The sequence below is a fragment of the Pithys albifrons genome, chromosome Z (genome assembly GCF_047495875.1).
Source record: "Pithys albifrons albifrons isolate INPA30051 chromosome Z, PitAlb_v1, whole genome shotgun sequence".
NCBI classification, from domain to species: Eukaryota; Metazoa; Chordata; class Aves; order Passeriformes; family Thamnophilidae; genus Pithys; species Pithys albifrons.
The window spans coordinates 52565485-52590385 of record NC_092497.1 but is presented as its reverse complement, the minus strand read 5'-3'; the positions used below and the strand labels follow the sequence as shown (position 1 = coordinate 52590385).

At 39.6% G+C, this 24901-nt stretch overlaps 1 protein-coding gene across 1 annotated transcript in view; it reads left to right on the top strand.

Annotated features, from left to right (window-relative positions):
- The window catches only part of HAPLN1 (hyaluronan and proteoglycan link protein 1), a 57460-nt gene that overhangs the window by 13086 nt on the left and 19473 nt on the right, over nt 1-24901 (top strand). Inside the window, 1 exon segment of the mRNA XM_071580778.1 lies at nt 15127-15252. Coding sequence (XP_071436879.1) covers nt 15153-15252 — 100 coding nt within the window. The 5' untranslated portion in view covers nt 15127-15152.

Genomic DNA, 24901 nt, shown 5'->3' with positions numbered 1-24901 from the left:
TAGAACATTTAAAGAATTTATTTCTAGATGTCTTAAAGAACCCTAAGTAGTTAGATTTTGTCCTCTTATATTCTTGCCACACAAACCCAAGAAAGGAGAATTTTAAATCTGGAGGGGAACACACAACTGGAAGGGCAGTGGAAAAGGTTTAAAACTTTTCATGAAGGGAATGAAAGCTCCGGAGGAAAGGCTAAAAATATATCACTTTGGATAAAACCACAATTGACTGAGAAAGTGTAGGTATCTAAAAGTTTGAAGTGAGCACAGGGAGGTTGGATACTGGTCCATAGTCCTGGGTGTTCTTTCTTCCTGGGATTTCCTTCCTGCTGTGCCATGGCACAGCTGAGGAACAACTGTGAGGCCTTTCACTGCAAACACATCTTTCATCCTCAGTTCAAATAACCAGACAGAAAATAGTTTCTTGCAAAATTTTATCAAGAGGTAAATTAATAGTAAATACATTTATTAGAATTCATGAAGAATTGTAAAGAAAGAAATCAGCTGAAGTCCAAATATTGCTTCTGAATTCAGAGAACACAAGGAAAGACTGTGTGGTAGTCAAGGTGCTATTTATAGCTTATACATTCAGAGTTTACACTGGAAATGAGTTTATAATGGAAAGTATGTTGGGTTAAGAGTGTGCCAGTACCACTTTTCCCAGCAAAATCTAATTTGAGACATTTAAACAGAGGTGTTTGGAGTAGAAGACTAGTCCTGAAGGCTTTTTTTTTCTACTTTTCTTGTGATCAATTTGAAATCTATCAGAAAATGTGTGTGCCAGTCCTTTTATAGAAATAATGAAGGGGATTTCTTGGCTTTTAAATAGCATCTGACTTCAGAGCCTTTGATGTCCCAGTTGCAAGGTAGAGATCAGCCACTAACTCACACAATACCTGTGAGGAAAAACTCACAGCAACTGCACACTCTCAGCCCCTTCTCTGCTTTTGGTCTTCTTCTTTTACTCTCACCCTGCTCTCAAAAGATGTGACCTGTTGAACCATTTAGACCATATCTAGAAGTGAAGTCTCAGACAGATGCTCAGCCAAAAATCGTCCTCCCCCAACCCAGCTCCTTGCCCATATTCTTGGAGAGAAAAAAAACCACCTTGTTTTTTTGCTGCAATTGCTTTTGCCTTCCCATGGAAGAGACGGTATCACATTCCTTTAATTGATTTTCCCTGCAGTACATCTGAGACACTGTGACTCCCTGAGACTAAAATGCCTCTGGTATCCAACGGCAGGAGTTGTTCCCTCTTGACACCAACGAAGATCAAAGCTAAATGCCTCAAGTTAGTCTAGAAGTGCAAGGAAAATGGTCCTCACTCTACATTTATATAAAACAGATGCATGACTACACCTCAGAAGATGTGAAGTGTAAATTTCAGATGAAAACAACAGGGTTCAAAGGCATTAGTTCTATGTAGTGTAATCTTTTAGTGGCATGTTGGAGGTGCAAAATTTATCTTCATTAAATGCAGGGTTTATATGCATACTTTTATGCCTGTGTCAGATTTAATTAGAGCAATGAACTGATTTCTACCATCTACATACAGCCTTTCCAGTGAGATTAGATTATTAAAAAGCTCATCTATTATATTTATGCTTCTTATACTATTTCATTTTGATGCTCATGAAACTACTTTTTAAGTAGTATCCATTTCTTAAAAATGACCAAAGGAAAAGGGGCATTTTCTAAGATTGTTATCATGCATCAGCCAACAAAAGCATATTTTTTAATCTGCTAATGTCAGTGACATTTTCTTTACTACTTTTACTGTAGTAGCAGCTATGGCCTCTAAAATGAGAAACTTCTCTCCTTGGATGTGTGGTTCCTGTGAGAATGTTAAAATAGCTGTTCTACATGAATAACCCATTTTAGAATCAGATTAACCACCACACAATCATGAAGGAGGGGTGGACCTGGCAGTTGCATCTGGGACCTGCTCAAGCCCATCCTTGTGAGATTCCAGTCCCAGAGAACAGAAAGTTAATAGCTTGTGAATAAGTATTCACTTTCCCTGGAATGCACAGCAACTGTGCAAGTTGACTTTTTTTTTTCAGAGCAGATTAATAATGTGTGTTGAGGATCCAAGAGTGGAAAAAAGAGGCAAATTGTTTTATTGCAGGTTTCATGTTCGGTAATTTCTCTTCTTGTCTCAAGCAGACATCTCTAGGAAGAGGATGACAAAATTCCTGCATGCTGGTTAATCTTACCAACTTCTAGTGGTCAAGTCATGTCAGCCAAACACACTTCTGGCTTTGCCAGAGTTCAGCAGCCAATGTTTGAATGGCCATGCACACATATGTGCATATACGTATGTACACTTATACAAATACCTGTGTATGTATACTTAAACAGCAATGCATCTGTGCAATGGAGCACTTAAGGAGAGTTTCAGCTTTTTTCCTGCTGTGGCTCAGGCAGAGCATCTGCTCTCCCATTCACAGCAGTAGCACCCACTGCAGCAGCAGGTTCCCATCATGGCAAAAATAAGGGTGAATTGCTGGGCTGGTTCAAGCAAAGCAGCCTGTTATGTTCTTCTCAAAGGCAGCCAAGGGTGCAGGAGAGCAGGTCCTGGGGTCTTTATTTCACCAGAGGTCATTGGTGCCATTGCACAAGTGCAAAAAACCTGTGCCTTCTATAACAAGAGCTCACTTTGCTAACAAACTGTTATTAATTATGATCTTGGAGGCTTTTTTTCCCCCCTCTTACAGTTATGCCTACTTTAGGACTGACCTGTCAGTGTGTCTCTACCTATCTAGCTAAATCAACAAACCTTCTCTAGTGTAGATTAAACTTAATTAGGGATTAGCACAGTTCCCAGCCTCTTGTTCGGCAGCCCTCAGGCTGAAAGGTGGAGCTTTGCTAGTGTTGGTTTATGGAGGCCTCCACAGGGATAGGTTTGGGTACTTGGGGGTCTTTATCTTTTAACTCCTGCTATTTAACTTTAAAAAGTGTGGCCTGGCAAAACAGCCTGGAGAACAGCATTTATACTGTGAACCCTGACATTTGGGTGTAAGGGGATCTGTGCATTTGGCCTCTGAGAAAGAAATGAAACTGAGCTGACCCCACAAGATTTAAACTCCTGGTAAGTGAGAGATCCAAGAGCACTGTCCCATACCCTGTGTGCTCTGCAGTTTATGTAGCTCAGGAAATTTCTACATGTCACCAAGATGAAAGCTGGCTTAAGTAGAAGCCAGTAACTCAGTTAGTTTATTTGATAATTTATGGTATTAGTTGAAAAATCACAATCCTAACTTCTGAAAGCAATTAGGAAATGTTAAGCCTTGCTGATGCACAGACCTCTCATGGTCTGACAAATACTTAGGGTATGTGATGCCACATATGGTGGAGAAAAATTTACAACTATTCCATAGGAAATACTGCGGAGCATCTGAGAAGAAATGAGCAGAAATATCAACTTTCCAGGGCAATCCTTAGTAGATCCTCCTGTTCTCTCCTCTTTCCTGTGGGACAGTGGAGGTTATCAGTAACAACCCCTGCCATTAGCTCACCAAAGGGAAAATCAATCCTTTTCCCACTAACAACACTTCAGGCAGGGTGTCTCTACTCAATTTTGGAGATGCCTTGTTTCCACTTTTTAGTCCTTCACCCAGGCCACAGTTTTAGCATCCCCATTTGTGGTGAGTAGAGCATATTATGGGAACTTTCCAGTTGCCTCTGGGTCAGGTACTTGGCCTGAAAGCATCTGTGTGGCTTTGGTAACCAAAAAGAAGAGCTTGTGAAGGGCTGTGCTGTGTCAAGGCAAAAGTTAGCCTTGCCCTGTGTCCCATGATCACCTGTTCTAACTGCTTAGAGAAGGAATATATATATATATATATATATATATATATATATATATATATATATATATATTTTTTTTTTTTTTTTTTTAAAGGCAGAAAGAATGCAGATCTATTCTGTGTTTCCAGGATCTCTGTAAGAGATTGTATATGTGTGTATATGACTGCTCCCAGGACTTCCACCACCCTCCATAGCTTGGCAATCCCTGCCTCAGCAGCACATCTTCACCTCAGGGCTGAGGGTGTGGGATGGGTAACTCAGTCTGAAGGGTTTTCAAAGCCCTGACAGGTGTTACAGGAATAATGACTGTGAGGTTGAAATACCCTGCATAATCCTGAGGATGTGAAGGCACAAACAAAAGCCTGAATTTATTTTGGATGACTGTATAATTGCTGCTAATTAACCTGGTTGAGTGGAACTTGCAAAAAGTGAATCCTATTTATTTAAATGAACATCTCTGAAGCCCCATTCATTTTCAGCCTACCAGTGTTATGGGTATTCTTGTTGTTGACTAAGCAAGGATGTGGCCTTGTGTGGCTTAAGCCAAATCAATACCATTTACTTCTTAAGTGAGTTTTCCAATGCAGAGATTGCCAAGAAAATTTGTTGTTGGGTTTATGTTTTGTTTCAGTTTGCCTGGGGTTTTTTTTTTCTGAGATCTGCACAGGTTTACTTTACCTGAAGGACAGACCATAAGCCAGCAGACATTGCTGGTAGCCAAAAATAAGTCTTAGAATAGTTCAATTAATGAATACATTGATTTACTTTTCTTAATTTTCTTTGTGTTTCATGCCATATATCTACAAATTAAAACCTGTCCTTAGACTTTGGTTTTCTCAATTCCAAAATTAGTGTGTACTAAATTCAACTCTCTCCTGTCTGTGGCTTTTCACACATTCTTTTTCTTAATATATGGTTATGTGTTATTTTTCTAATGCAGAATGTAAGTATTTCCTAGATATAGATACTTTATTCACATCTTCCTATACCTGAATATTCCTGAACCTGAAATAAGATGCACTTTTGTTATTGCAGTAGGTGCACTGCATAACTAAACTGCACACTCTGCAAGCTGCTCTGCTTACACAGCCTAACGGAGTTTTATTTACCATGATATGCTGCATCATGGTTTTATCAAGCAGTTGCAAATTATTCAGTTGATCTTAATTCTCTGGTTTGCATTTTCCGAAGTTTCCTCAGACCATTGTGCTTTTTCATTAAGGGTGTTAAACTAGACCAGTGTGTTGGGAGGAGTTCCTGCACTCTTTTCCAGTGTATCTTTGATTTACAATTATGTGTTGAAATTATTTTCACAACTTAATATCCCGAGTCACTCTTAGTGCTCCAGAGTGTGAATGGAACTGCCATTTTCCTTTCCTTCTAACACACCTCTGGAATGTGAGGGCTGACTCCTTCACATTTTGCACACAACCACTGCAGCAGACAGATAAACCTTTCATGTGACTAAGCATTTCAAGAGTCAAGGCATTAAGTCAGCCACATGTGTCTCCATTTCATTTGCAGATATCTAATGATCTGTATCAGGGAGAACAGCATTGCTATTAAAGCATGGAGTTCATTTAGGAAATTACTAGAGTCAGATAGCATCAGAAGATTAAAAGCAGCTCTGAGGTATCTCTGGTAAGAAGTCCCAGTGATGGCAAAGGTGCTTTGCTGGCAGTTCTGAGTGTTACTGGGAGCACATTTGTAGCTGTACATGGATCAATAGGAAGTCCCATCTGAATGTTCTGGAGCATATCATTAATAGCAGGAACCAGGAGAGTCTGCCATGAAAAGGAAGGAAAAAATTATGCTTGCAATAAGAATCAATTAACTTACCTTGACTTTTGCCAAAGTTAGGTATCCAAGAACAAACTAAAACGGTTCACTGTGTCATAATCTAGTCCTCTCCTATCCACATTTCCTTTCATCTCAGTCAGTTTTTCAGAGAGAAAACAAGTTCTGATTTAAAACTAGCTGTGTTTCTTTCCTCTGTACTAAAATGTCTTTATGGAGGCTGTGATGTTTTTCTACAACTTAAAATCATGTAATTTCCAGTCTAAAACTTATTTATGGCCCCAATAATTCTCTTCCCAAATCTTAGCTGAAATGTTCTTTTCCTTCTCTGGCATTTACTCTCGGATGATATATTTATAGAGAGCAATTATGTCCCTGCTCAGCTGTGTTTTGCCAGACTAACCAAGACAAGCTCTTTTGGTGTCTTTTTATAAAATGGGTTTTCCTTTCCTCTGGTTGCCCCAACAAACCCTTGCCTGGACATGTCCTTTTCTAAGCTACTCCCTCATAATCCCAGGGAGCAGGGATGTGGGCAGAATGCCTGAAGATGTTGCCAGTGGCATGGAGTAGAAAAAGAGATTGCCAAGGGGATGGAGATGCACAGTGGTCAGTCCAGCTCTTCAACCCTCCCTGGCAGCCCTGTTGCCAAAACTTCCTTTTCTGTTGCAGCACTTCACCAAACCATCTACTTGTTCCATGATTCCCCTCCTTGAACTCGTCTGGTGATGCTCTCAGGCAAAATTTTGAGGTTTAGCCAACAACTGTTCCCTCCACATTTTTAAAAAATCTTTGCCTCCTTAGAGACTCTTCCTTCTCTATCCTATGTAATAATTTCCAATGCCAAGTCACCACCAATGTTCTAATGCTTTCCTGTAAGTAGGTGATGAGATCAAATCCTTATCTACACACAGAACTAGTCTAGCTGATCTGCCTGTGGTAAAGGTTTTCTCCAGGATCCTTTCCCAGAGGAATTCCTTCAGGACTGTCAGTTTGAAACTCCAATTTTCAAATTATTGTCTCTTCCTCTTGAATCCAATAAATTATTTTCCCTGTTTCTGTTGCCTGTTAACTTCCTAGTTCAAAGTGCAGCACTGCAATCACTTTATGTCAATATCTGCAACTGGTTGTCCAGAGTCTGGACCTTAGAATGAAGACTGATTTTTGGCATCTTTCTCACATCTTACAGAGAAAGGATGTCTGTGCAAGTCTCTGTTATCATTGCTGTAAACCAGAAAACATTTTTTTTTTTAATAAATAATTGAGTCATGCATTTCTGGGCTCAAAATAAAAAGTGGTTTTCAGACCATAGCTTAAATTTGTTGTATTCTCACTATTGTTCTTTATGTTGTAAACAAAACCCCAAACACAAGTAAACAAAAACTGTATGTTTAATACTGAGGTGATACTGTTTAGTTTCATTAAAGTTTGAAAGGGTTACCTTTATTTAGATAGATTTTTTTTTTACAAACCTGAAAATCTTTAAAAAGTTTATTTGTTCTCAGTAGAATTTAATTAACAAGACGTTAACTAAACAATCAGATGACTCATCTGTTTTTCCAATATTCTCAGGCTTAAGATACTGCAATGAAAAGATATTTAAGAAAAGATTTTTAAGCAAGTAGACATCTGCATGTTTTTCTGTGTGTGTAGGTATGATCAGCTATCACAGGGCACTTTAGCATGTGAAAATACGTGGTGTTTTTTAGTGGTGGCTTTATGAGGAAGCCCCATTCTGTTCCAGACACTGTCATACCTCACAACAGCAACATGGCAGCTCTTTTTGGCTATAAATAAATATATTTACACTTCCACAATGCCCTTTGAGCAACAGAAGATACAGTCATGGTGTCACCAATAGGGAGCTTAGAAAGAGAAAACCAACCCTCTCCACCACTTCCACATTCCCTCCAAGGTCGAAGGGTGGAGGGGGCAAAGTTGAACCCATGCCCTACAAAGCCTGAACTCATGGCCTGACCTCTAGACCTTCCCTCTCTTTAGAATAACTGATCTCAGTAGAAAGTAGGTTTTGCCATTGATTGTAGATTAATTCAATTTAAAAAATGCTGAAAGACTGTGCTTTTACAAGTGATCCCCATATGGCTTTGATCTGGCTACAGATTCTTCATGACCAAATATCCAAAGAAAACTTATGTATCACTGCAGTGAGAAGCAAATGTTTGATGAAAACAGTGCTGTTGTAAAATTAAAATGTTTACCTTCTTAGAGGCAGTGATTCAGCAGGGACTTGCACTGGCAATGTGGAACAGCAATTTAAAAATATGCAGAGCATTATATCAGTGTTATTATTTCTTTAGAAAACTGAGTGGCTTGTTAAAAGTCATTCTCAATGACATTGAGAGTGCAGACAGTGCAATTCTCAGACCACAACGAAAGAGGCAGAACAGGTCTAAGTTCTCATGGCTGGCTAGGCAAGGAGTCCTGTTTTATGCTTTGCACCAGGATCCATGACAAAATTGTTATACTGTCAGTAATTCCTTACAGCAGGCTGGCACCAGCTCCTGCTCAGCAAGTCTGGCAGTGCATCTGTTCTCTCACAGAGTGGCATCCTTGAAGGATGTGCAAGCACTGTTAATGTTTTTAATTTTGTTTTTTATATTGCTGGTACCTTCAGCTTGCCTGGGGAAAAGGAACGAGAACTCCATCAAGTTCAACGAGGGTCAGTCAGAACAGAGATGTTGCACATCCCCCAGATAAAACAGAAATCATCTGGTCCATTTGCATATCCCATATTGTTATAATTTCATGGACTGTTTCATAGCATTACCACTTCTGTCACCTTAACAATATTTCCTAAGCAAAAAGTCTAAAGACTAAATTTTAAGTGGTGATAAGATCATTTGGTTTGAGTGACATCAAAAAGTTTGAGTACTTTAGAAACCATGTGCCTTGCAGTGACGTGGAATTTCTACACAGTGTATCAGTAGGAGATTTCTGGCTTCTCTTGAATTCTTTTTTGCCATATTTGCTGAAAAGAAACTTTTTTTTATCCTTATGAGGAAAGGTTCTGCTTGAGGCCCATCTTGTTTTCATGTGTAATAACAGTTTTTCCACCAAATTTATGTGTGTACTTGATGGAAAATGGGGAAGACTTAGATAGTGTAAATACATCTTCTAGGTCTGCTTCAAAACATCATCATGCTTTAAGTGGCTGAGAGCATGGAGGTGTCTTGGGAGAGAGAGAGAGCTTGGGTTGTAGGAGGGATGAGCAGCCATTCCGTACAGAGAACCATGAAATGAAACTGGTTACAAACCCTGTTTCTCGCCCTTCTGACCCTGCACCTGATAGAGTTGAGAGGCAACAGATATTAGTGCTGCTTTGATGTGCAGTAACCTGAATGTCAGCAGTGGGAACTAACAGTCCTAGAGCCTTCCTGCTCAAATGTCCACACCTGATCCTAATTAATTAAATGTCAAAATATCCACTTGCCTGAGTGGCCTTTGGATTAATTCTTTGCCTTTTCTCAGTACACAAAACCCTCAAAAATTTTGTCTGAGTGATTAGAAGTGGTGCTATAGCTTGGATTAAACATTCAGTTAAAAGTATGAAATCTAGAAGTAAAAACTTAGATATACAAGGGCAGTTAAAATCAGAAATAATTCCTCCAGTAGTATTAGTAATAATAACAATAACAAAATACTAATAATATTGATAGTAATAATGATAATAATAATATACAATTTAGGAGAACAGACTGCAAGAACCTGCCTAATTATATAAAATATATGAGATTTCCTTTTTTTAGTTATCTAAAGAAGACAGGCTTTCATTCACCTTTAGTGGGGTAATAGAATACTAGAAATTTAAGATGTTTATATCCCTATAGAAATCCAAGCATGCAAAAAAGCATCAACAGCGATGAAGGTTAGATGAAAAAAGTCCTGGCAGAACTTCCCAAACGGAGTGGCTTTGCAGAAGTTATGCAGGGCATTTGAAAATGCATCTTCCACCAAGAAAGTACCTCAAAGAAGGGTTTTAGGTAATAGTAATGAACTCAGAAAGCAACAAGGGCCTGAGGAAAAGCCAGTTTCATAAATAAGACCAAAAGGCAAGAAAAATGAAGGTGAGAGATCAAGTTTTCCTACTGATTTCCAGTGACCTCCAGGCTTTGCATGCTCAAGGCTCAAAGAGCTTTTTCAAGAAGAAGATGTCAGAATACACAGTTTGGCTGGAGAGAGAGGTCTCAACCTGGGCTGTAGGAATTCTTTGAAGACCACTGATATGTGGAGATTGCTGTAAATACCTCTATTAAAGGAAGGGACTGCAAAACAACTGTGTTGACTAGAAAGCAAATAAGAAAATTACCTTTCTGTGGCATCAGGCTATGTGTTATCAAACAACATCCCATTGCCATACTTCAAGCGAAAACATCCAGAATCCTGAAGTAAATGCATATTTATATAGTTCATTATTTAAAAAAATAAACAGGGAAACAAACAAAAACACAACAACACTAAGAAAGAAAACTACTCCAAGCACTTAGTAATCAGTAATCTTCAAGGATAAATCTTAAATCACATTTTCTATATTTCTGTTTGCATCCCACCTAGAGTACCCCATTTGCTAACCTCTACTCCTAAAGCCAGACCACGTGACCTTACCTTGGCTATCCCCTGTCAATAAAGTCAGAAGCACTGTTACCATGTGTATCTAGAATAAATTTCATATTTGACACAAGGCAGATACTTCAAAGACCATAAAGATGTTTTCTTTCTCTCTGCAAGCAATTTATCATCCTTCCTCCCAGGGAATTATAGGGCAGCAGGGTGTTCCAGATGCCTTTGAATGGTCCTGCTGCTTTTGCACTGAGCTGTTCTGCCCTTGGTTAGAGAACTACTATTGCAACCTGTTCCCCAGACATCCACCATCTGGCACTTTGGACAGCCCCAAGCCTCACATAGCTTCACAAATTTCCAAATTGCCTTAACTAATGAAGTGTCATGGGAGGAGGCTTTGGAAAGCTAGCTCTGAGTCATTCTAACAGAAAATATAAACACTATCATGCATATGCCACCTATTGTTCTTACTCCTTACTATGGCATCAGGAAAATTTCCTTTGGGGGAACATTTTAGCTTGAGGACCATCCTGCTGGGTCTGTCTTGCTTTAATTCCATCAGCCTAGGAGAATTTTTCACCAAGAAAAACTTATCTTTTTAGCAAAATGAGTGAAAAACAGAATCCAGAGTAGATGATGTGAAAACAATCATGGCAAGAATTGGATATCCTTTTGATTTTGTGAACTGAGGTCTCAAATTTGTAGCTGGAACTGAGTATTTTACTTTTGCCTTTGAAGAATGAAAAGTCTTTGAAGGAGACAGGAGAAGTTATTCAAAGACAAAAATTGAGAAAGAAAAGGCATCCTAGGTCAGTTAAACACACACCTACCTTCCACTGACCTCACTGGTTGGATGTAAACTGACTGTAACAATAGTTTGGACTGCTGAATGAAATGTAAACATTAATAACTTAGATATCCACAATCTGCAGCCAAATTCCATTCTTATGTCTTGACTCAGCTGCCTCAAACCCCTGGTGTTTACACGTATATATAAAGTATCTTTAGGAGACTTGGGATAGAGCAGAAATCTGTTTTATCAGCTATATTGAAGTATTCTGCTCCAACTTCCCAGTGTTAGGAGGAGGGTGAGTACTGCCTAGACTGGCCTTCCTCTTATTCTGTTGCCTACCATAGTGTCTAAAGGTGAGAGACCCTTCATTACTGCAGCTGGCACCATCTCCCTGAAAATGCACCTTTTTTTTCATTAATTTCTCTCTGCTTAACACCACTTCCCAGGTGGATCAGAACTCCCCAGAGAGGGGCCTGTATAGGCTTATATTATGCAAGAGGTTTGTGCATGGATGTGAGTAGTTCACAGATATGGGGTCTATTTCAATGCCAAATTTTTGAGACTGATGTTATTGATTCTGTTGCCTAGTTAATATATCTTTAATTCTTGCCTTTACTTGCTTCGCATGAGTCAGACAAAATCAATTTCGTGACAGTGTCAGCAGCTGGAATATGGGAGGTGATGGTTGTACCACCATATGCTCTTATGCCATTGTGAGTTCAGGTAGTGAAAACTGAAAAGGTCTTTCTTTCAGGGAAACAAGCATTTGATGCAAGACATAATCACATATTAATTTAAGACAAAAATTAACTCCTATGAACAAAGACATTCACAACAAAGGCTTTTAACTACTGCCAGAGAGAGAATATTGAGCTAGGTGGACCTTGTCCTCACACAGTGAATGCTCTCATGTTCTGTAGCTATGCAGTAATTGCAGAAGTAAATAAGTAATATGTTATTTTATTAAGAACAGACAGTGGTATGTAATGCTATTTTTCAGTATTCCGCCCTTCAACAAAATGTTGAATTACCTGAAGGCATTCAGTCAGTTTTCAGAATATTATGTTAAATAATATTTAATAATAATATTTAATAATAATATTTAATAATAATATTTAACATAAGCACAAACACTGGTGGTTTACAACCTTTCAGATTTGCCAGTACTAGATTAATTGTGACTGTGTAAGTTTGACAAAAGAGTAGTTAAGAATTTCAAACTGTATCCAAGAATGGACAGTTCTTGAGAATTTAAACACTGAATGTACTGACACCTTAAGCACTTCTAAGAGCCTTGGCATCTCCCTTTGAAAACCACTTCCCAGCTTTTTTGTGTCCCTGTCCAGAGAGATAACAAATTCATACACTACAGTAATTGAAACCAGTGTGAATTTCTTAGTTATGACTAATCACTACCATTTCTTACTGAAAAAATATCACTCCCAGCCAAGATTTTATTAATTTTAATATGAAAACATCCACACCTATCATGTCTCCCCTGAGGTCTTCCCAGACTGCTGCAGAAATGGAGTCTGACTTCTATTGCTTTGGCTAGAGCTGAGGATGTGAATTCCTCTGGCTAATTGCTTTTTGGATAACCTACAAAACACCAGGGGTCAGATTCTTGGCCTGGTAACGTGTCTCTGGCTCGATGCCTCAGCTCCCATCGTGGGGAATCCCAGGAGGAGAGTGGTACGAGGTTGTACCTCATGTCAGATACACACATTTCCTCAGCTGCTGCTGCACATGGCATAATCTGTGCCTATTAACAAAGTACCACCATCTTGGGTATATCCCTCCAAAATAATCACAGAATCCACTGTGTTGATCTGTAACTGTGAGGTCGATTCTGTCCATGTCTGTGGCATGTGATGTATGAAATTGTTCAGCTGCATACAGGATACTGAGGAGAAGGAAAAGCAGATCTCCAAGTCATCACTGACTTGCCTCTCATCCTGTTTGCGTGATGCTATCACATGAACTCTGTAAAATAACAGGATACTAACTGATGGTACAGGTGATATCACTGGAAAGTGTATCCTGCCCACTCAGTGCATCCCACTCATCCTGAAGCTACTTATTCTGACAATCACCTGATGGTGCTACATGGAGGAGTTTCCCCCACTGGGGAGACTTTGGCAAGGAAAGGAGAAATGTGAGTTCCCCATCTGCTAACCAGAAAGTAAATCTTGGTCCTCAACACAGCCTGACTGCCTGTGCACTCAGAGCTTGGTGGAGATGGGGTTACTGTCCCCAAGAAAGGTCATGCCATCTCTTTATGTGGCTGTTTTGTTTCACTAGTGCCAGGGAAGAGTAGGTTTGTGAAAAAGGTAGAGGGAAAGTGTTAATGAGCAGTGAGGGCACTCCCAGGACAGGTCTGCAAAGCCACATAGATATAAAGTAGTCAACATCCAGAAAAAAAAAGATCCCAGACCCAAAGAATTTTTCACTCTTGGAGGAAATACTTGATGTGTCTGGTGTGGGGTTTGTGAGGGGCAGAGCAGGATGGCTGTACATGAGTGTGCCCTGCTCTCCCTGGCAGCCCTGCCAGCAGTCCCCCAGTGCAGAAAGAACAGCATCTGCCCCTGTGCGACCCTTGAGAGCGCCCAGGCTTGGGCTGATGTGCTCTAGAGGGAGCCACATCTGTCCTTGCTCTCCAGAATGGAGGTCACCAGCCTCCCAAGCTTTCCAGGAAAGAGGGAGTGGCTGGAGAGGCTTGAGTTACTGAGTGAGGACTACCTGGAAAACAGCGTGCAGACAGCACTGGTGCTACCTCTAGACACTCCACAGTAAGGATTAAGGGATGCTGAATTAGCTTTGATCTCCTACCCAAACTGGCTTTGAAGAAATGGAAGGGCAGGCAAGTAACATGCATGTTCTGATAGGGAAAAAATGGCATTTCTTCATTTAAGCCTGTAATAGAGGCTCGTTCAGATTACAGTATTTGCATCTAGACTTGAAACAATTAACTGCTTGTGGCTGTCTGGGGACAAGGACCACTTGCAAACCTTGAGCCAGGTTTTGACTGAGTGCCCTGAAAATTTTATGTATTTCTAGCTCTGATAGAGAAAAAGGAGGGGGGGGGGAGGGGATATCTCTGCATTAGAGAAAAATATTAATAATGCTTATTAATAATGCTGCCATTATTTGATGACTGGGGGGAAAAATCCTAATCTCTTGAAAAGAAAAGTTCGGAAATAGTTATCTTTTATTTTAAAAAATAAGAATAATAAAAATTATAGCTATAAAGCACACAGCTGCACAAACCCTCTATATAAAACCTCTTGTATTTTATGCCTCCTTTTCTATTTCAGGTCTTCATTTGCCTAATTACTTCTCAGAGGCTGGCAGAGATTTTCCCTGCAGCGCTGAGCTCTGCTGACTGCAGAGACCCTACCTGGCACACTAAGTTAGTGCGTCAGCATTCTAGGTAGAAATGAATGAAAAATCAATCAGGGCAACTGCAGTGGTAGCATATACAACTCTAACCTACTTTGTGCTTGGTTTCAAACATTTCATTGTGTAATTTAGGCATCTTTTAAAATGGTAAGTGGATCTGAAATAAAATGGATCTTTCTAGTCACCCTAATAAATGTTTTGTCATCTTTACCACTTAGCTCAAGCAAACTTGTCACCCTGATTGCTAAGTTAAATTGCAGCCTTCATTGAAATGCCAAATCTCAAAAGAAGGTTGTTTTAATCTGGAAAATCTGTCACCAGCAGATTGCATCATGCAGTGGGTATAGATACAGTGATAGAGCTTTGATTGTTTTAATTGTATTTGCACATGAGGTCTTGAGCAGGTTTGGAAAACCAAAAGTGCACTAGAACCATTTTTGAAACACAGGTATTGCTTACATGTGGTGTTGCAAGGAGTTTGGTTTAGGAATATTTGTCTGTGCACTCTTATTTTATTGTTCTGTATTTCTACACAGGCAGAGTTAAATATGGAGTGCCAGTTTCATTTAATTGAAGTCCACAATAAAAAGTTCCAAACTTCATGCTTAAAAAATTAGCAGATATTCTAACTTTTTCAGCTGAGTAGGTTAAATATGTTACAAACCCTCACAAGCTCATTGCCCTAACAAGTTGTGCAGTGCAACACTGTAAAGGTTTCCAAAAATTCACAAGCCTTTCCTTATGTGATACCCTTACAGTGAAGGAGATTCTTTTGGCTATAAAGATGAAGAGTCTACTTTTTCTGGTGCTGATTTCGGTCTGCTGGGCTGAACCTCACCCGGACAACTCCAGTCTGGAGCATGAAAGAATTGTTCACATTCAAGGTAAGGAAAATACCAGTATCTTCATATTGTGGAGGGAAGCAGAATAATGTATTTAATGTTCCTTTTTTTGTTGTTGATTGTTTGGGTTTTTTTAATGCTGCCACACTTGCTTTTAAATACTTTTATTGCTAGTGACTAAACCTTTTGTTTTCTGGTTGTGTTGCATTATTATTACTCTTAGGAAAGTAAAAAATGAAACTTGCACTGTTCAATAGCACTTAGTCACAATCTTGCAAAGATCAGTGAGTAAAGTACAGCATGATTTAAGACAAAGGGGGAAAGCATGCATCCTAAAGTAAAAAGCAACTGCAGAGGGCTGAAATACTTCAGTTTATTGTGGAATAAGATTTTATTTTAAGGGGTCTGTCATACATAGTTCTTCACAGTACAGGAATTTATTAAAAAGCTGAGCATATCTGAGATCATAATTGGGCAATTTAAACCAGGGGGGGAAAAAAAGGTAACTTACCCAGATAGAAATGTGCTTTTCTTCATACCTTTAATTCACACTAAATATTATCCTGGCTCCTGCATTATCCTGTTTGGTTCATGCTTGAATCCCAGAGCTCATAGCTGTGGCAGGATTTGAGTCTGCAGCACAATGCAGCTGTTTTTTCAGTCCCAGCTCCAGTCGCAGGGTCATCCTCTATAAGAAAAAACAGGGAGTTTACACAGTAAAAACATGCAGAACAAAGAGGGATTTTCCTACTCTTGCTCCTGTGTTCCTCAAGGCTGGCTTAAATTAATTCTGCCATATTAAGAAGAACAGCATTATTGTTCCCCCTCCTCTCTCTCTCTTTAAAGTTTGACTCTTTCTCTCAACAACTGACACATTTTGCTATTTGAGTGTTTGTGTAAACATGAATTACCAAGTTAGAGCAGGTTACTAGAGAAGGATGAGCATTCAGGAGTTCACAGGAGAGTCAATAAGTTAAAGGTAACCTGAACCTACTAAAACAGGCACTTGGATTGTCAAGGTCAAATAAGGAATAACAGGGAGCTGCTTTCCCTCTGAGGAAGCTCCCAGGATGAAGGTGAAATGAATGTGTTAGATCAAAATGAAGACTTACCACTGTTGTGAGATGATGAACGTTTGATCCCCAAGGCCAAATTTCAAGCTAGATATCAATCTCTAACAAACATATGTTTTGCCTTTCCTTGTGTAATGCAGCTTCTTGTCTCTGAATTTTGTCTTTTTTTTTTTAAGGTTAAATTGATGGTCTGAGCAGCAGCTCAGTGTAATTCACAAGGCATACCTTCATTTATTTGTAACTCTTCTGCATGTGTACAGTGCAAGGGCCAAACAGGTCAAAAACTGACAGAAGTTTCAAGGTGGCCCTTCCTCCAGCCCATGGAAACTCACCATGGGAGTTTATTCCTATGAGGAAAGCTGGATAAAGCTTAAATTTGTGCTCTGCCATGGGCTCTGTCCATCACCTGGTTCAGGCTCTGATATACACAAGTCAAAGACACTAAAACTGCTTGGAACTTGGTGTTTTCAGTTTTAATTGTCATCCCTCCCAGCATTGTGGAATCCTGCTGGGATTCCTCCCTGCTCAATGCTGCATAAACACATACAGTGATCTACACCTGGAAATGGGCTGGACATCAGGGAACACTGTGGAACATGTAGATTCATACAAAAGGTATTTTTTGTCACATTAATGAGTCTAGCATCCCTCTCCTCAGCTGCAATCCAAGAGTTGTGTAGCTAATCTCCTCCTGGATTGCATGCCTGGGAATGCCTTGGAATTACAAAAGGTGTGGATGAATGTTGTGCAGTTAATTACTTATACAGAAAGTAATCCCCTGTAGGCTTACTTTAATTTTTAAAAATGCTGGGTTTCAGATCTCCTGACTACAAAATAGCTCTGCACCCTGCTTTTCTGGTATGAAAAACACTCTTCTAATTTTCCATGTTTATTGCATGGCCTTGTGTTTCTCCTACTGTTGTTCTTTAGCTTCAAATAATATTTTTTTTCTTCTTTGATGTTCACTTTAACATGTTAAAAAGATGACACCATATCCTCACAGCCATCATTTGAGCATATTTTTCCAAATTCTTCTCTGTATGTTTAACCTCCAGATTGCAATTATAATTTGATATTGCAACCTGATAATTTTAGCAGTTCATCTCTACAGTGGTTCTTGTTTGAATTCATACTCCTTGAGTACACCCAGCCAGGATTTTATTCCAGATAAAGTCTTAGGATGTGCTTAGTATTTTTGTTTTCAAGATAACAATGCTTAGTTATTCAGACCTTGGATCAAATTTGTATTCTTTGCAGTGTTGGTCAATAATCTGTTGTGATAGACAGTATTTAACAGTCAGTCTCCCTCGTTTGTCACTTGCAATTAACAAGATTTATATCAATAGATTTTCATACATACAAGTCTAGATTATGCATTCAGTATTAAATGTTATCATACTTTTTCCACCCTTCTTTCTTATGACTTTCTAAATACCCACTCTCCTCCTTTCAGTGTTGGTTAATATGCCATGTGAAAATTTTATTATTGAATAGTCAAAATTACTTTATAAGATAAAATTAGTGAAAATATTAGAGACTCACAAACTATACAGGAGACAGTTCACTGGCCCTTTTTGTATATTTTCCCTTGTCACTCACTTCCCTGAGCTCCAAGCAATTATATGTCACATTACCCTGGACTTACACATCGATTTTTATTATATGGCTCATATCAAATTAGTCTGACACCCTTTAGTAAGTATCTACAGCATTTTATTCCTCTTTCTACTGTTTTGTATCTGTTCCTCAACGATTTTCCTTCAAAAGTTGTACCCCAATTTGCTGTCCCTGCATTAGTGTTAAAAACTCCTGCCATCTCTCTCAAACTCAGCATTTGTTGGCCAGAACAAGCAGTGCTCCATAGATTGTATTGTTCTACTGACAAGTCTTTGCTTTTATAAACACACCCCTTCAAATGTCCACTTTCTGGAAACTGCTTTTCTTTACCTTTACTAAACACTTACCAACCTCTACAACATTGCAATAGGCAGAGGTTTGTTCTCTCTTAAATATTTCAGTTTTACTTAGAAATTACTTACTGGCCCCCTGGACAGCTCTGTTTCTATCAGTGTCAGTTCCAGCTCCTGGATCTCTCCTTGCTGATCAATGCAGTCAACTTGGCCATCACTAAAATTTCTCACCTACGAGACAGTTTTACCTTTCAACTTTTCAAAATATTCCTTTCAGCTCATTCCCTCTGGCCCTGTTGCCTTGTTTATACCTTTTTCTTCTTTGATTTTATTCTAATATCGATGAACAAAAATTTATAAACTATCTAAAACTGCATTTTATCTCTCCTGTGACTTTATTTTCTTTGCTGAAGCCAGTGGTGGATTTCATGGTTTAGGTCAGGCTGGTCTGCTGTCCCAGGTTGCTTGATCATACCCCCTTCTTCTGGTAGTTTGCATACAAAAGTGCCTTAGAGGATACCCGTTTCACTCTTTAGAAAAAATCACAACTATAAATGAAATAATTTGGTGAATGCCACATCAATGCCCACAGCTAGAAAACACTTCTCGAAGTATATCAATGTAATTAGAGACTCCTATTTTCCTCTGAAGGCAAGATTTTCGGAGGACTCTGTGACCCATAAGAGGGGATGACTCTTTTCACTGCTCAGTTTTTGTATCTCCCTAAACTATTCACTGTGCTACTTGCTGACCAATTATCCAAAGAGGCAGAGCAACTTTCAGAGATAAGAGCATTCTCCTGCGTGCAGCTGCCCGGCAAAATAAGCAGAGTTGACTAAAGCATTGCAGTAATTGCCAAGTTAATTACCTGAGGGAAGCCAGAGCCATTAACATATGACTCCAGTTTGCTCAGGTTTAGAAATACAAGAAAGGACTGAGATGAGAACACAAAGATTGGTTTGTGAGGGATCAATATGTAAAATTTTAGCTTTTCTCTGAGCATGAGACATTTGTAATATGCAGCACTTTTTATCTTTGAAATTTAAGAATACACCCCTTTGCCTTTTGAGATCTCTGTACAGATTTGTCTGTATGCACCACAAAATATACGAGCATGGAATGGGCTGAAAACCTTCCAAAACTGCCCTATTGAAACAAACCAACAAACCAACAAACCCAAAGCACACACATGGCAGGAGGGTGGGTGGGTAGGTGGAAGTGAATCAATTAATTAATAAAAAAAGGAAAGAAAATATTTGATCAACTTGTTCTGCATGATAATGACTTTTGTTTACAGTCCTCTTCTTGTTCTTCAAAACAAACCAGCACCAAAAGAGAGCAAGAAGCTGCATAAATTTTCTGAACTAGCCAAAAAATCATGATAAGAGATTAAATTCACTACTGATCTGAACTCTCACAATAATTCTTATCTTCCCAATTTTCATGCTTTTCCAATTTGCTTTAGACTTCCTTCCTTTGGCCCAGCATTCTGCATTTTTTATTTTTCAGTGATGTTAACTGTTATTTTTTTCCATTTTCTTTACCTTTTCCATTTAAAATTCTTTCATAGTTTTGTTGCCATTCAGGACACTTTAGATAATGCCATGATCCATTTCGCTGTCTCTTCTTGCAATCAAGCTGCTTCTTTGACATCTACACAATTTGCTTTCCTCTACAGATCATGGTTTGTTGCAACAGCAGGTGATGGAAATGTCAGCAAAGAGAAAATTTACCCCCTGTTGTCATGGTGTTTTTATTAAAGGCCTTCAGGATTTCAAGGTTCTGGATCAGAACTTAAGTCATTAGCACCAGGATATTTTGGGTTGTAAAAAATTATTACAGAAGCAAGTCTGTTCACATGAAACATAAATTTAAATTATTGATTTGCCTTTACTTATTTCATCAGTATAATTTCATATATATAAATTAAATATATGCATATATACAAATTTAAATGCCATTTAAAACTGGAAAACTCCTCACCATTTATATGTAATATTTTGGGTTTGTCAGTCTTAATGCCACCCATGAAGATTTACTTCTGTGAAGAAGGAGTGCAGAGACATAGCCACGATTTCTGTTCTGTTCTGTTCTATGTGGCCTGATCTTCATGAAATATATCTATACCAAAGCAAAACATACTTAAATTTATTTGAGGCAATAATTTAGAGGAGCTGAAGTTTGTTATTTCCCTGATAGTTTTATGTGCTCTTAGGTCTCCTAGAGACATAAACTTGAGGTAATAGGGCCTCTGTAACAATTCCCTCCAACATGTTACTCAAGTTGAATAGATGGAATCAGATAAAAAATGTTTTATCTCAATCTTGTAATGTCTTTGTTATAAAGAAAGATTTCTTCTGTGCCATCTATAAAACAGACATTTTTAGCTGTACTATTACTTGGAAACTGATGATTTTAACTAAGATTTGTCTATTGTCTCTCCTACCAATTATACATTGAAACTTAAAAGGAATGTGTAGGGAGTATTCGATCCTGTCAGTTTAGACGTAAGAACATGGTATTTGGATCCTGGTATTTTCTTTCTCATGACACAACCAAAATGACAGTAATGCTTGAGACAAATCAGAACCACTTTCACTAGTTTGACAGGTAGTACACAAAAGTTTTAGATCTTTTTTCTTCCAAAAGCAGAAGTAAAAAGGTAGTGAAAAAGCAGACAGAAAAAATGTGCTAGGACAAGTATGTGGAAAAAAAGTGTGTATTTAATTCTTCCTCATGTTTTTCCCTTAGGATTCTCTGAGTATATATTGACATAAACATATCAATAATGCACTTATGTAGATGTTATAGAAAGTGGGAATTATTGTTTTCACATAAACTATGGCTTTTATGTAAGCATGTTAGGATAACAAAATGCCACTGCTATGGGAAGAGTGAGAATATTTTAGCATGAGAGTTATGCTCAACTCCCTGGTAACACTACAGCAAAAGAAGAATCAACTCTGCCTTTATTTAAAATAGAATAGCAAAAGTATTATCTACCTAAGGGCTTGCCAACAGTGTTGAACCGTTAGGAAATACATGACTTTATCAGGCCAAATGCATCTATGATGTGATCCATAACTTATGACTTTTTTCCTGTGAAAATACAAGTCCTTTTCTCCACTATCGCTTTGTAGGTTGGTCCATTAAAATGTGGGAATAATCAAGTTTCATAGTCATGTCAGCATAAGCTTTAGGACATTACTAATGGATAAAGTGGATAAAGCTGTTTGCCAAGGGTTGTGGTGTGACTCATTCTCTCTGCCCCACACTGTGTTCTTGGCCTTCCAAACCTGGCTTGCCATCCATCCTTTTTGAGTGCAGAAGCCAGTTAAGAGAGGAAAACAAAAAAAAAAGAAGAAGAAGAAGAAAACCCCATGGGAAAAAAAAAAGTCCAAACAATCAAAACCATACCCAACTCAAACAACAACAACAACAAAAAAATCCATAACCCAAAAAAACACTACTGAAAAGACAAAAAAATCTTAAAATGTGTCCAGCACTCAAATCTGGAACTAAACCAACAAGCCCGCAGGTGAGACTGACGTTAGAGCTCCAGCAGCATGAGAACAAGTCCACTTACTGTCCATCACATGAACATCAGGGGTAGAGGTGTACAGAGGAGTGACAACCAGAACAGCAGTGCTATTGCACAGCATTCAGACCAAGGAGAGAGTGAGGGGGAGGATAGAAGAGGTGGACCGTGTGCTGCTGCCTGTGCCTTACTGCTTAAGGGAGCAAGACACCCTTTCACCTGGATATTATACCTGCTTGATTTGGCACCTCTGAGATAACCCAATAGCAAGTGTTAAGTGAGTTTTCTTCTATGGCACAAAGTCTTTCCCTGAATCTTGGGAAGGCAGCTCCCAGAGTTGTGTGTTGTCCTGCACAGCTGGATGTCTTCTGCAGCTTGGACAAGCCTTGTGTTGGCTGGCGTGGCTGTGCCTGCATCCTGCTGCCTTTGTCATCCACCTAATTGCACCAAGAGGATTAACTAAAGGCCACAGCCTGTCAGAATCCATAGTAGGGAAGCTGAAGTGGAAAAAATACAGCAAATTATTCACCAGTGGTGCCTAGTTCTATACTAACAGCTTAGCTGTGGCCTGTCTTACAATGCAAAATATGCCTGGAAGGGGTGGAAGCCCCACCTGGGAAACCTTTCTTATCTCATTTCTGCCCTTGAAGCTGAAATCAGAACCAAGCACCAGGCTGTTGCCACCTCTATTCCCAAGAGAAAGACCGAACATTTGTCTGCCATCTGAGACTCTGGAGTGGCCATGTATGTGATCTGTACTCTTGCAGACAGCTCCTTAAAGAGGATTAAAACTCCTCTAATTTGGGGTTTTAAGAGTTTATTGTTTGGCCATTCACCTTACAAATCCTCTGGTGGTACTCCTGGGGAAAAAACTTGCTTTCTTCCTTAAGTGACATGCATGTCCCATCCTTTTTTCCTTCTTGCAGTCATTTTTTTAGATATTCCTGACATTTAGAGGCAAAGATAATTTTATTCAGGAGGAGGAGACTTGTCAGAAACCTCATGAGGAAAGCAGCCAGGGAGCTACTCTGACAACCCTTCAGAACAGTGTTTTCCCCATCTTCCATGACCAGATCACTGCCTTACAACAGATCATTTCCCATTGTATGAAGGTGCCCAGGAAGCAGGAGTCATTACTCCTTTGAGTTGACTTTCACAGCAGGAAGCCAGAATGCTGCATTCAGAGCGCTGAACAAATTGTAAATGAAGAAATTCTGGTTCTCTCTGTCTTTGGTTTGTTGTGGTTTGGTGTTTTGTTTTTTATTTTTAGTTCATCGATTCCAGGAAGATTAAGATCATTTATTTTGTTGTGCTCCCAAAAATAAAGCCCTCTTGTCCTCTTGCCAGACCCATCACCTCATTTTTAATCCTGAATTCCTGCTGCCTGCATATCTCCTACCCAAACAGATACTATGCATCATTCCCCAGTCTGACATCTTCTTTTCCTCGAAAGCCAGAGATCCTTCCTGATCTCCTAGATCTGGGAGCAGCAGCAATGTAATTTCCTGCCAGAAGGACACACTATCTCATTCTCTGCAAAAAGAACTGGCCTTTAGAACACTGGAAGGTGTGGTTGTATTTTAAACATCTCATCTACCTCGGAACTTCCAGGGGTGCAGAAGACGATCTGGGATGAGAAAAGTCATATTTTCCTTTCTTTTCCCAGGTTGCCATCAGGCAATGGCTGCTACAAAGGGCCATAGGAGGTGGGAAGCAGCCAGGAGGGAGAAACATCACCCCATCAGGATGCTGACACTGGAGTCAGAGGTGACAGTGCTCTGGGCACGTCTCCAGGCCTTACTGGCACAGGAGACCTGTTGTTAGAAAGAGAGAACATGAGCAGCCTGAGTCAGACTCTCCCTCCTGCCCCAGTCCTTTCTGCTAATATTTATTAACTTGACTATTTCAGTATTAAAGACCCAACATAGTTGAGCTCTTATTCAGATTTCTCAGTAATAGCTGCCCCAAAGCATAACATTTCTCCTCCCAAGGTGGACAGAAGTTTGTGGAACATCTTTGTCTCTGAAGGAAACAGGAACATTCACAAACAAACTATGTTGGCTGTCTTCACTTTCCTCCTTCTCCTCCTCCCCCTGTGGAAACTGTTAGTAACACTTTCCATGGTGCCTTGCCTCAGGTCACCTCTCTCCTTGGATGCTCTCCTCTGAAAGGGGAAGATGGATTATTGGAGCAGTCCTGAGCCTTTGGGAAGAAGGGCAGTGAGAAAGAACACCAGTTACATGTGGCTGCAGGGGATCTGCTCTGCAGCAGGGATTTTTCACTAGGCAGGAAGGTCTCCCATCCTGGTAAAACTCCCTGCAGTGCCCAAGCTTTTTCATTCTTGAGGAAGCTGAAGCCTTGTCCTGCACAGGCATTAGCAATGCTCCTGACACAGCACCTCCTGACAAACAGCTGTACATTTGGGATACCTGTTTTTCCTTAAGCAGGTGCACATTTGCACTCATCAAGCTTGTCTTTGCAATTACCACCCCTGAACATGTTTTCATAATCACAAAATGCTGCATCACCCTGGGGTCTCCTCTGCTGCTCAGTGCTGTCAGTGTGGGCAGAGACAGCTGAGGCCACAGTTTAGGAAAATATTTCATTTAGCTGCAGACCTGTCAACAAGACTCAGAAGCCTGGGACTGTCTGGAGATAATTATGAGCATCTCCCTGCAGCTGTGGACATTTCACAGATTCCTGTAGTGCTGTGGACAGACAGCTGGCAGGGTGGGATGCTCCACAGTGAGCTTGCTGTCAGCCTATCTCCATCCCAGTCCTTCCCTCCTTCAGTCACCCACAGCTGACAATTTTTCATGAATTTCTGTGCACTTTTTTGTGGACAATCCATATTCATCCCAAGGGATGCCAGCAGAAAATTGCTGTTCACCTTCACAGGGTCATCCTCTCAGCAGCATCTGCATTTGGGAACTTATCCATAGCTTTTGGTGAATTTAGAGGGAGCCAGACTGAACCTCAGAGTAGGGAATCACATTTCCAAGCAACTGCATTGACTTGATGAACACATACAGGAAATAGTAAAGTCTTTTTCTTCACAACCTGTCATGTAGAGTGATGTTTCCCCAGTGACCTGGTGGTTCAGTGCTTGTTTCAATCAGTGTCTCAGTGGCCAAGGACAGCAACACCAACAGAACCACTGAGCTTGCTAA